The sequence below is a fragment of the Meles meles genome, chromosome 18, assembly GCF_922984935.1.
Source record: "Meles meles chromosome 18, mMelMel3.1 paternal haplotype, whole genome shotgun sequence".
Classification (NCBI taxonomy): Eukaryota; Metazoa; Chordata; class Mammalia; order Carnivora; family Mustelidae; genus Meles; species Meles meles.
Window position 1 is genome coordinate 25,787,349 of NC_060083.1, and position 13,081 is coordinate 25,800,429.

The 13,081-nt window shown below is 40.5% G+C and overlaps 1 protein-coding gene across 1 annotated transcript in view; it reads right to left on the bottom strand.

The window, feature by feature from the left end:
- METTL16 (methyltransferase 16, N6-methyladenosine) overlaps positions 1 to 13,081 on the bottom strand; it is a 78,569-nt gene that overhangs the window by 44,961 nt on the left and 20,527 nt on the right. Inside the window, exon 3 of the mRNA XM_045985662.1 lies at positions 1,582 to 1,781. Within this exon, the coding sequence (XP_045841618.1) occupies positions 1,582 to 1,781 (200 nt within the window). The remainder of the gene's footprint in view (positions 1 to 1,581; positions 1,782 to 13,081) is intronic.

Sequence of the window (13,081 nt, forward strand, 5' to 3'; positions counted from 1 at the left end):
TTGCATGGAGGTGGAAAATAGTCATAAATGTGGATGAAATTGCCTAGAGTTAGGATGCTAAGAAAAGGGTTAAAGACGGGGGCACCTGGGGGCACTTATGCTCTCTGGCTCTGTCTCTCAAATAAATAAATAAAATCTTAGGGAAAAAAAAATAGGGGCACCTGGGTGGCTCAGTGGGTTAAAGCCTCTGCCTTCAGCTCAGGTCACGATCCCGGGGTCCCCACACATCAGGTTCTCTGCTCTGCAGGGAGCCTGCTTCCCTCTCTCTCTGTCTCTGGCTGCCTCTCTGCCCATTTGTGATCTCTGTTTGTCAAATAAATAAATAAAATCTTAAAAAAAAAATTTTCTTAACCCTATCAAAATAACACACTACCTATTTACAATTACAAAACATACCCTAGCTTCATTTCCTTCTATATTTCCACTTAATCTCCCAAATGAATAAACCAGACAGCCTTTTCTATTGTAAAAGTTTACAATTAAGAGAACATCTTAAAATTAATGATTTTTTCCTATTTTTAATTTTGGATTAAATGCCAATTAAATGACTAATAATCATCCAAGAGATTCCTGGAAGTATTCAGCCCACATGATCTTTTATCAAATGGCCATCATTATAATATCTCAATACGCGGACTACTATACTAACACCAAATAATTCAGAGTAAAAATAATGTCCAGGGGCGCCTGGGTGGCTCAGTGGTTTAAGCCGCTGCCTTCGGCTCAGGTCATGATCTCAGGGTCCTGGGATCGAGCCCCGCATCGGGCTCTCTGCTCCGTAGGGAGCCTGCTTCCTCCTCTCTCTCTCTGCCTGCCTCTCTGCCTACTTGTGATCTCTCTCTCTGTCAAATAAATAAAATAAAATCTTTAAAAAAAAAATAAAATAATGTCCAAAAGATACAGACATCAATATGGTAATCTGAAAAGCTAAGAAAACGAGAGTCTCATTTGCGTTCTGCACCATTACACCCTTGCTCCCTGTTTGGTGCTAAAAATCCCTTCTCAAGAGAAATAAATGGCAGAAAAGCCCAAGTGTAGCAAATAAGAACAGTAGTATCTGTAGTCAGCTTTCACACAAATATCCAGAAGAGAAGTTTACAAAGAAACTGACCTTGCAAAATTAATGAAACTTATGTTTAGCTAAAAAAGAATTTAAAGGATGCCTGGGTGGCTCAGCTGGTTAAGCATCTGCCTTTAGGGCAGATCACGATCCCAGGGTCCTGGGATTGAGTCTCATTTCAGGCTCCCTGCTCAGTAGGGAGTCTGCGTCTCCCTCTGCCCCACCCCCCTGCTGGTGCTCGCTCTCTTTCTCTCTGAAAAATAAATAAATAAAATTAAAAAAAAAAAAAAAAGGGAATTGGGGTGCCTGGGTGGCTCTGTGAATTAAGCCTCTGCTTTCAGCGCTGGTCATGATCTCAGGGTCCTGGAATCAAGACCCATATCAGGTTCTCTGCTCAATGGGGAGCCTGCTTCCACCTCTTCCTCTGCTTGCTCTCTGCCTACTTGTGATCTCTCTCTCTCTCTGTCAAATAAATAAAATCTTAAAAATTAAAACTACATGGAATTTAGAACCTTATATACCTATGTCAATTCCTCTTCGGAGAGTACTTTTGTCAGAGTCCTGATGACCAATCAGATCTTCTACCCAATGAATGTAGTTGAGTCTCAAGGGAACCGTAGGAATCAGTCTTTCCAACGGAATATCAATAGAAAGTCCAAAATCTTCCTTTAGGAGAGTACAGGTCAGAGCTCTGACTGCTTCAGGGTCTTTAAAATTAAGACTGAGGAGTGGAGAAAAAGAACATTGATTAGTAAGATTCACTATGCTATATACAAACTATGGCAGCCAGACAATACCAACACCTGTTTGAATTTTCTAGGAGACCATACGTAAATGGCTATATAGAATGTTCAGGGCAATGACAAACACATATGGGTGTTTACAGAGGCATATTGTATGAAAGGCAGTATAAATGTCCACCACCAACACTGCATTTTCATACAAGAACATGGAGGACAGGAGTGCCTCTGTTCCAATTCCTGCCCAATCATCTCCTTCCTTAGTTATAGGACTTTGAACAAGTTTTTTAACCTCCATAAAGACTGTTTCCTCAGCTGTAAAATGGGGATAATAATACCTCCATCATAGTATTGCTATGAGATAATCTGAGAAGTTATATATATACACACATATATAATATATATGTACTGGGCATTATATATATATTATGCCCAGTACATAGTAACTATTATACAAATGCTGGCTATTTTTACTATTATCATTAACATCATTTGACTTTGGCACTTTTTAAAAATCACATTTAAAAGTAGAAAGCAAAAAAAAAAAGTGGAAAGCAGTATAAAATGCCTAATAATGAAAACAGGTTAAGATATTATATATTACAAATAACAATTTTTAAATACAACTATTTTTAGCAGCTTTACTGAGGTATATTTTGCATAAAATGCGTAAGTATACAATTCAACAGTTTTTATTAAATTAAGAGTTGGGCAACCATCACAACAATCCGATTTTAGAACACTTCCATCATCCCAAAAAAGACACCTCATGGCCATTTGCAAGCCATTCCTTATTTTCACTGTCAGCTCTAAGCAAACATTAACATACTTTCTGTCTCCACAGATTTCCTTCTTATGGACATTTCATCTAAATCAAATCATAAAATATGTGGTCTTCATGTCTGGATTCTTTCACTTGCCCCAACATTTGTGAGGTTCACGAATACTGCAGCATGTATCAGTACTTTCTACCTTTATGTGGCCAAATAATATTCCATTGCAGGAATAACTGCATTAGTGGTTTGTTTATCCACTCACTACTTAATGAACATTGGATTCTTTCATTTTTTGGCTCTCATGAACAATGGTGTTTTAAACTTTCACATGCAAGTCTTCATCTGATACGATATTTTTATTTAACTTTTTTTTTTTTTAAAGATTTTATTTATTTATTTGACACACAGAGAGAGATCACAAGTAGGCAGAGAGGCAGGCAGAGAGAGAGAGGAGGAAGCAGGCCCCCCGCCGAGCAGAGAGCCCGATGCGGGGCTCAATCCCAGGACCCTAAGATCACGACCCGAGCCGAAGGCAGCTGCCCAACCCACCGAGCCACCCAGGCGCCCCTTTATTTAACTTTTTAAGAAACTTATGCCAATTTAATGTTAAAATGCTACTGAAGTTGAAACATTAAAACAAAACCAAAGATCTTATTTATAAATGGGGCAATGAAAAGGGAGCAGAAAGCCAGTAGATGGGACTGAACTAAGAAAAGGAGCTTTAAACTGCTCTAAATTCTGGCCTAAGTTTTATGTTCCCATCTTAGCGATCAAGTGACCAATCGTTTGAAAAACTCAATGCCCAGATAGAAGGAAGAGTGCTTTATCCACCTGGCTACCATGGAAACTTCAGGTATATACCAGGGACCCAAGCTCCACCATCACCCACAGCAAAATATTCTAGGGTATGGGAGTTCAGAAATCTGGAGTCTGCAATTAACTAGCCATGGACTGAAGGTCACTTCAATTCTTAGGTCTCGGTTTCTCCATCTATAAAACTAAGGGATTAAACAAAACAAAAATCCAAGGGTCCTTCCTAGTAAAATTTTAAGAGTTTATGATGCATACTATGAATTAGTAAGATGGTACTCACTTAAATAATAGTAGAGCAAATTATAGTGACATGGAATAATCAATACAGTTACTGAACAAAATGGTTATGAATAACCAAACATCATTAAACATTTCCATTATCCCCCAGTCTGATACCTAACATTATCCTTCTGCTTTATGACAGTTAAGCATTTAATAACACTATTAACACATATGAAGGAATATACAATCAGTGTTTGTCGATGACATGATTTATTTTTTATATTTTTGAAGGGGGGCTACAGAAGGAGAAAGAGGATCTTAAGCAGGCTACACTCCCAGTGCGGAGCCAACACAGGGCTCAATCTCACACCCCTGAGAAATATGATCTACTCTTTTAAAAAACTTCAGAAAAACACAGTTTTAACAGTAAAACAATTTGCGAAGAGTTATGATGAGCAGGATTAGATTTCAGGAATATACACAAAATTTGTTATCTATACAAAAACTGCACTGTACACTTGAATATATGGTTTCTTATGACCTTTAAGAATGCTTCAGGGGGAACGCCTGGGTAGTTCAGTGGGTTAAAGCCTCCGCCATTGGCTCAGGTCATGATCTCAGGGTCCTGGAATTAAGCCCCACTTCGGGCTCTTTGCTCAGCAGGGAGCCTACTTCCCTCTCCCTCTCTCTGCCTGCCTCTCTGTACTTGTGCTCTCTTTCCATCAAATAAATAAATAAAATCTTAAAAAAAAAAAAAAAAGAATGCTTCAGGGAAGGACGCTTGGGTGGCTCAGTCAGTTAAGTGTCTGCTTTTGGCTCAGGTCATGATCCCAGGGTCCTCGAATCATGCTCCACACTGGGCTCTTTGCTCAGTGGGAGCCTGCTTCTCCCTCTGCCCCCCAGGCATTACCTTTCACCAAATAACAATCAATTTTTGAGGGGGGATAAAAAGCATTCAGTGAGATGAAAAAGCAAATATGCAGGAACAGGCAGAAATACAAAATGTCAGAGCAAAATTTGGAAGAGAGGAATTATCTTTTTATGAAAGTAAACTTTACCCCAACATGAGGCTTAACTCATGACCCCAAGATCAACAATCACATGCTCTAGCAACCAAGCCAGCCGGGCACCCCAGGGAGGACAGTAATTTCAAAAGTGATAACCCTCTTACATTTAGGTGGGGACTGATGAGCTTTTAAAGACCAGTTTCTACAGAACAGTACAAGTAGAAGTTTATTGTAACAATATATGCTAGCAATAAAAATTCTCATTAAAATATATTAAGACGATTTAAAGGAAAATTAAGTCTCTTCCTAGACATCTAAGTAGATATATATTAATTTTGTCATTTGTGGGGGCTAATAAAAGAGAATTAGTCATGGGCAAGCAACCACGAACACATTTCTGCTATTGCACAGCAATTGCCTCAATCAATTAAAAAAAAAAAAAGGACTTCTATTACTTTTGGATTTTTTTCTCAATTAAAAGCAGTACAATCTCAGGGTCAACAAGATAAATGTAGCTAAAAGGGGGTAGGGGCGCCTGGGTGGCTCAGTGGGTTAAAGCCTCTGCCTTCGGCTCAGGTCATGATCCCAGAGTCCTAGGATCGAGCCCCACATCGGGCTCTCTGCTCCGCGGGGAGCCTGCTTCCTGCCTGCCTCTCTGCCTAGTTGTGATTTCTGTCAAATAAATAAAATATTTTTAAAAAGGGGGGGGATTAAATCTATAAAAACTTTTCATTCTAGGGGCACCTAGGTGGCTCAGCAGGTTAAAGCCTCTGCCTTCGGCTGAGGTCATGATCCCAGGATCCTGGGATTGAGCCTTGTATTAGGCTCTCTGCTTAGCGGGGGGCCTGCTTCCTCTTCTCTCTCTCTGCCTGCCTATTTGTGATCTCTCTCTCCGTCAAATAAATAAAATCTTAAAAAACAACAACAACAAAAACTTTTCATTCTAATAAGAATACTGCATTTTAGGGGTGGGTGCCTGGGTGGCTCAGTCATTAAGTGTCTGCCTTTGGCTCAGGTCATGATCCCCGGGTCCTGAGTCCGAGCCCTGTACTGGGCTCCCTGCTCCACAGGAAGCCTGCTTCTCCCTTTCCCACTCCCCCTACTTCTGTTGCCTCTCTCACTATGTCTCTGTCAAATAAATAAAATCTTGGGGTGCCTGGGTGGCTCAGTGGGTTGGGCCTCTACCTTTGGCTCAGGTCATGATCTCAGGGTCCTGGGATCATGCCCCACATCGGGCTCTCTGCTCAGCAGGGAGCCTGCTTCCCCCTCTCTCTCTGTGTCAAATAAATAAATATCTTGTAAATAAATAAATAAATTCTTTTTTAAAAAAGAATACTGCATTTGACTCCTGTGAAATCTGTGAAAAAGATGGGACTTCATTTCCTTCAATGACAGAGAAATAATCGAATTTTTACATATGTAAAGTTCACTGAGTACCACATTAGGGCACTGAAATGAATTCACAACCTTTATTCTGTAAAAGTAGCCTACTCTATTAAGCTTCATGACTAAACACACAAATGAATTATGTCCCAGTATAGTGTCTATGTTCAAAGCCTTAAAATCTGAAAGGTAAAAATTCACAATTTTTCTGTCAAAGAAACGTAATAGGCTAGATACCTTATAAAATAAGCTGGTACAGTATTACCTTAAACAGTGTAACAGAAACAGCAGGACACCTGACATGACATAATTACCTTCCCACAACTTCTGAATGTGACTTTGCACTGACTTTTTTTTTTTTTTAAGATTTATTTATTTGTCATAGACAGAGAGAGGGAGAACATAAGCAGGCAGAGCAGCAGGCAGAGGCAGAGAGAGAAGCAGGCTCCCACTGAGCAAGGAGCCCATGTGGGACTTGATCCCAGGGTCCTGGGATCACGACCCGAGCCGAAAGCAGCGGCTTAACCAACTGAGCCACCCAGGCGTCCCTTGCACTGACATTTTTAATAAAATTATGAAAATCAGGGAATATAAACTCAAATATTTACATGGTGCTATTCAAAATGCCAGTCCCTAACAAGATAGAGAGCTTGTGCTGGCCTGTAAGTTAGAACACTAAAGAAAGTCATTTGACCAAAGAAATGTCTGTTGAGGGGCGCCTGGGTGGCTCAGTGGATTAAGCCGCTGCCTTCGGCTCGGGTCATGATCTCAGGGTCCTGGGATCGAGCCCCGCATCGGGCTCTCTGCTCCACGGGGAGCCTGCTTCCTCCTCTCTCTCTGCCTGCCTCTCTGCCTACTTGTGATCTCTCTCTCTGTCAAATAAATAAATAAAATCTTAAAAAAAAAAAAAAAAAGAAATGTCTGTTGAACTTAAACATGTAGCACAAGATCCTTAACTCTGTAGACAGTAACAGTCTGTGGACAAGCCACGAGTTTAATAACCACACTTTTAGTAGCATTATGCCAGATGACACAAATGGCCATTTCAAAGAGTATGATCACTACTCAGTTCCAGGTAATTAATGTCAAGTGAGTTTACCAGCCATTTTGCCAGATCTTTAAAATTTCTAAAGGAAACTGGGGCGCCTGGGTGGCTCAGTGGATAAGCCGCTGCCTTCGGCTCAGGTCATGATCTCAGGGTCCTGGGATCGAGCCCCGCATCGGGCTCTCTGCTCCGCAGAGAGCCTGCTTCCTCCTCTCTCTCTGCCTGCCTCTCTGCCTACTTGTGATCTCTCTCTCTGTCAAATAAATAAATAAAATCTTAAAAAAAAAAAATTTCTAAAGGAAACCAACAAACCATAATTTTATATGAAATTTCCCTGATTCTTAAAATCTATGTGGGCAATAAACAACTGCAAGCCTTAAACAATTCACACGCTGACGGGCTGTACCTATATTGTAAACAGTGGAGTTCTTAAAAAAAAAAAAAAAGCTGGGGTACTTGGCTCCCCTGTATTTTCAAAGATGAAGTAAAAAAAAGTTTCTATCCCAGGGTGCATGGCTGACTTAATCTCAGGGCTGTGAGTCTGAGCCCCACGCTGGGTGCAGAGATTACTTCACTTTGTTCAACTGAGTTATACAGAATAAAAGAGAATTTTCAAGAAGTTTTGACAGTGGGCATTTATTCCTTTATTCATTCCACATTTATCATGTATCAACTATGCGCTAGACATTGGGCAAAGTGCTAGAGATACAGCAGCATGCAAATACAGACACGATCTCTCCCTTCATGATAGTGACAGTCTGACAGAGGTTAGGTATTCATCCAAGAATCACTCAAATACATTTAAAATTGTCACTGTGATGAATGCTGTAAAAGATAGGTACAAGGTGCTAGGAAACCTAAATAATTCGTGGAATTACCTTAGAATAAGTCAGAAAAGGTAACTTAGCTAATTACTGAGAGCAGAATAAAAATTAACAAAGAAAAAACGTGGGGGAAGGGAATACCGCATTAACATGAGTTAAGAGGCTGGATAAAGGTGGTGGTGGCAAAGGCAGAGGAAAGTGAAAAGAATTAAGAGATATTCAGGAAGAGGGGCGCCTCAGTGGGTTAAGCCGCTGCCTTCGGCTCAGGTCATGATCTCGGGGTCCTGGGATCGAGTCCCGCATCGGGCTCTCTGCTCAGCAGGGAGCCTGCTTCCCTCTCTGTCTGCCTGCCTCTCTACTTGTGATCTCTCTCTGTCAAATAAAAAAAAAAAAAAAAGAGATATTCAGGAAGGAAAATTTACCAAATTTGCTAGAGGACTTGTATGTGAAGTGAGAAAGGAGGTATTCATAGATGTTTCCTAGGGTTCTGGCTTGTTCAACAGGATAAACTGTGCCATACACTAAAATTGGGAACTCTAACAGAGAACCATTTTTTAGGATAAATATCCTAAATCTGAGCTGAATCTGAGATATCCAAGTAGGGATACTGAGGAAGCAGTGACCTCCAGGTAGAGAGTCCAGAAAACGGGTCTGAAGAAACAAATGTAGGAGCGATTTGCAAACAAAGGAGTGAGGCCCCAGAGTGATGAGAATGCTTAAAGGGAAAATACAAGATTAGAAGAAGAGAGCTCTGGGGTGCCTGGGTGGCTCAGTGGGTTAAAGCCTCTGCCTTTAGCTCAGGTCATGATCCCAGAGTCCTGGGATCAAGCCCCTCATCGGGCTCTCTGCTTGGCAGGGAGCCTGCTTCCTCCTCTCTCTCTCTCTCTCTCTGCCTGCCTCTCTGCCTACTTGTGATCTCTATCTGTCAAATAAATAAATAAAATCTTAAAAAAAAAAAAAAAAGAAGAAGAAGAGAGCTCTGCACGAAGCCTTAAAGACTCCTTTCTTTAATGGCTGTGCATACAATCACTACAAAGGAAGCTACACAAGGAGACAGAAAGGGTGAAAGAAAGTGTGGTGCCAAGGAAGCCAAGGGAAGAAGGTGTCCATGAAGAACAGTGTCAGCAAAGTAACCTGCCACTCAAAAGTCAACTGAAAACCAAAATTGCATTTAGTGACACAAGATCACTGGAGACCTTTTCCAAGAGCTGCTTTGGTAGAGGTGGAATTAGAAACCACCCTGGAATGAGCTGAAGATTAAGTATGGTATGGGAAAAAATGAAGACAGTAAAAATAAACAATTCTTCAAGAAGTTGTTGTACAAGGGAGAAGAGAGATGGGACAGCATAAGTGGTAGTATTGATGGAGATTTTATTAGTAATTTTTTTTTAAAGATTTTATTTATTTATTTGACAGACAGAAATCACAAGTAGGCAGAGAGGCAGGCAGAGAGAGAGGAGGAAGCAGGCTCTCCGCGGAGCAGAGAGCCTGATGCGGGGCTCGATCCCAGAACCCTGGGATCATGACCTGAGCCGAAAGCAGAGGCTTTAACCCACTGAGCCACCCAGGCGCCCCAGTAATTTTTTTATAAAGATTTTATTTATTTATTTGACAGAGAGAGATCACAAGTAGGCAGAGAGGCAAGCAGAGAGAGAGAGAGAGAGAGAGGAGGAATCAGACTCCCCGCCAAGCAGAGAGCCCGATGCGGGACTGGATCCCAGGACCCTGGGATCATGACCTGAGCCGAAGGCAGAGGCTTAAACCACTGAGCGACCCAGGCGCCCCTATTAGTAATTTTTTAATTGAAGACTCAAACATGTTTAAAAGTCAGTGGGTGGGTAGCTCAGTCATTAAGCATCTGCCTTCGGCTCAGGTCGTTATCCCAGGGTCCTGGAATGGAGCTCTGCATTGGGCTCCCTGTTCAACAGATGTCTGCTTCTCCCTCCCCCACTCCCCCTCCCTTTGTTCCCTCTCTTGCCACATCTCTATCAAATAAAGAAATAAAATCTTTAAAAGAAAAAAAAAGTCAATGGAAAGTCACAAAGACCACACATTATGATTCTACTTATACGAAATATCCAAAACATGGAAATATATAGCAAAAGTAAGATTAGTGGTTGCCAGGAGCTAAAGAGAGAGAAGACAGAGTTGGGAGTGACTGCTGAATAGGTTTCTTTCGGGGAGTGACGAAAATGTTCTAGAATTAGTGGTGATGCTTGTATAACCCTGCAACATATTAAGAACTGAACTGAACATATTAAAATGATGATTTTAGGGCCACTTGCATGGCACAGTCAGTTGAACATTTGACTTGGGTTTCAGCTCAGGTCATGGGACAGAGCTGCATGGAAGACTGAGCCAAAGCGCAGTTTGCTTCAGTTTCTCTCTCCCGCTGACCCTCCTGGCGGTACACGTGTGCTTTCTCTCTTTCTCTCTCTCAAATAAGTAAGTCTTTTAAAAATGAAACAAAATGATTTTATAGTATGTGAATTCTATCTCAAATTTATAAAAAGTCAAAGAGAAGAAGCCAATTGATGGGGAAAGATTAAATAATTAGGAGAAGGAAAATTAGGACTACGGAGATGAGGGGATGAGTTATGGGTTCCACATGACAGATCTGATTAGAATATAGTAATAGTGAGAATTATGATAATAATTTGTTGAACAAAACCAAAAGCAGACCCATGGTCTTTTGTTGTGTCTTCCACCAAATCATACTTATCCATGACTCATTTTTTTTTGGCGGGGGGAGGGGTGGAGAAAGAGGAAAGAAGTGCAAAGAGAAAGAATCTTAAGCAGATGGACCCCAACATGGGACTTAATCTCACAACCTGAGCCAAAATCAAGAGCTGGATACTTAACCAACTGAGCCACCAAGGCAGCCCCCTAAAAAATTTTTTTAACTTTTATATCCTATGGGTCAAATAAGCAATTAGATAGTAATATCATGAAAAAAAAAAAAGGTTCTGGAATAGTGCAAATGACTATTAATAATCTTAGACTAAACAACCCAAAATCTTACTTGCCAAATGACAAGAAACTGTGATCAAACTAATCTCATAAATGCAAATCCCTGTGGTAGCAAAAAAGTGGGTAACAGGAAATAAAAACCTAGTCATCCAAACACCTCTTTAGCCTTCCACGTACAGGTAAGAGTACTGCAACTTTTCTAGCAAAGTCCAGCAACTTACCCTAAATTCACTTAAGAAAAATCCCCAAAAACAAAACACTTAAAAAAAAAAAACCACACACACACACTTCTGGGGTGGCTGTGTGGAAAAAAACACACTTTGGGGGCACCTGTGTACCTTAGGCAGTTAAGCTGCTGACTCTAGATTTTGGCTCAGGTCAAGATCTCAGAGTCTGGGATCAAACCCCATAGAGCCCATGTCTGGCTCCACACTCAGAGGGGAGTATGCTCCCTCTCCTTCCACCCACCCCCACCTTGCTCTCTCTCTCAAATAAGGAATCTTTAAAAAAAAATATGGGGGACATCTGGGTGGCTCAGTTGGTTAAGCATCCGCCTTTGGCTTAGGTCATAATCTGGGCTCCAGTCCCAAATCAGGCTCTCTACTCAGTGGGGAGCCCACTTCTCACTCTCCCTCTGCCTGCCACTCCTGTTTGTGTTCTTTCCTTCTCTTTCTCTAATAAATAAAATCTTTAAAAAAAAAAAAAAACTTTTAAAAAGTTCAGTAGTAAAAGAATCTTAAAAAAATTTAAGTTTCATATACAGAAATTTTAGGAACAATCTAATAGTAACCAATAAGGAGATTAGTCTGCATTCATTAAAAGGACTAAGAAGTTGCCTGGGTGGCTCAGTTGGTTAAGCATCTGCCTCTGGCTCCGGATGCAACTGCAGGGTTCTGGGATTGAGCCCCATATCAGACTCCCTCTCCCCATCCCCCTCCCTGACCCCTGCTTGTGTGTGTGTACTCTTCTCTCTCTCTCACTCTCTCTCAAATAAATAAATAAATAGGAGAGAGACTGGGCTGGTCCACATATTATTGCATCAAGAATATTCCTTGATACATATATATATCACCTTTGAATAAAAGCATATATATAGGGACACCTGGGTGGCTCAGTGGGTTAAGCCACTGCATTAGGCTCAGGTCATGATCCCAGAGTCCTGGGATAGAGTCCCACATGAGGCTCCTTGCTCAGCCGGGAGCCTGTTTCTTTCTCTCTCTCTCTCTGCCTGCCACTCTGCCTGCTTGTGCTCCGTCTCTCTCTCTGACAAATAAATAAATAAAACCTTAAAAGAAAAAGAAAACATATATATACATTGTGATCACATTGTTGTACAAAAAAACAAACCCCAAAACCAAACAAAAATGATCCCATGTGTATATGGTAAAAAAAAGTCTGGAAGTGTTAATAGCCACTTCTGGATATGCAAATAGGTGGGTGGGTAAGTAGGGCAGACACTTCCATTCGCCTCCTATTTTTGTTTTACCTGAATACATTTTACATAGTATCACCTTCATAACTGTTTTATAACTATATGGAAAATGTTTATAATGTCAACGGTTAAAAAAAAGTCTGGGGCGGTTAAAAAAAGTCCTATTATTATATCTGTATCAAAATTACAATCACAAAAAATACTATCTATGCGTAAGGACAAAGACTCAGAAAGGAACACAAAGCAATTTGATCTTCTGGGGATGGAAGAATGGTGACATTTTTCTTTTACGTATGCAACATTACCATTATAAATGTAGTTAGGAAGGAAATACTTCTAAAATTTTCCCATTTCCCATTGTAATTTCCCCATATAATTTCCCATTAATTTTCCCAATAATCCCATTAAGGGTTCTATAATATCTGTATGATAACAAAAATCCCCTTTCCAAAATAGGAAAACAGGCCCATGGTTCCAGGATACTTTTCCATGAAAGAGGGACATTTCTGTTGAAAACCAAACCAGGATATTTCCCACGGTGACAACAATCACCAAAGAGAGTATTGCAGCTTAAGCATTAATTACACGGCCTCATGAAACATTTGGAGCAAGAGAAACAGCATAATAATTAATGTTTTCTTAGTGGCTTCAAAGAAAGTTACTGTTTATATAAACAATTGTTATTTAAAAAAATATATATATGTTCACCTTGATGGACTATAGCATACAATTTATTAATACGGAACTACACCTCTTTTTTTTCTTAGTAGGCTCCATGCCCAGTATGGAGCCCAATACGGGGCTTGAAC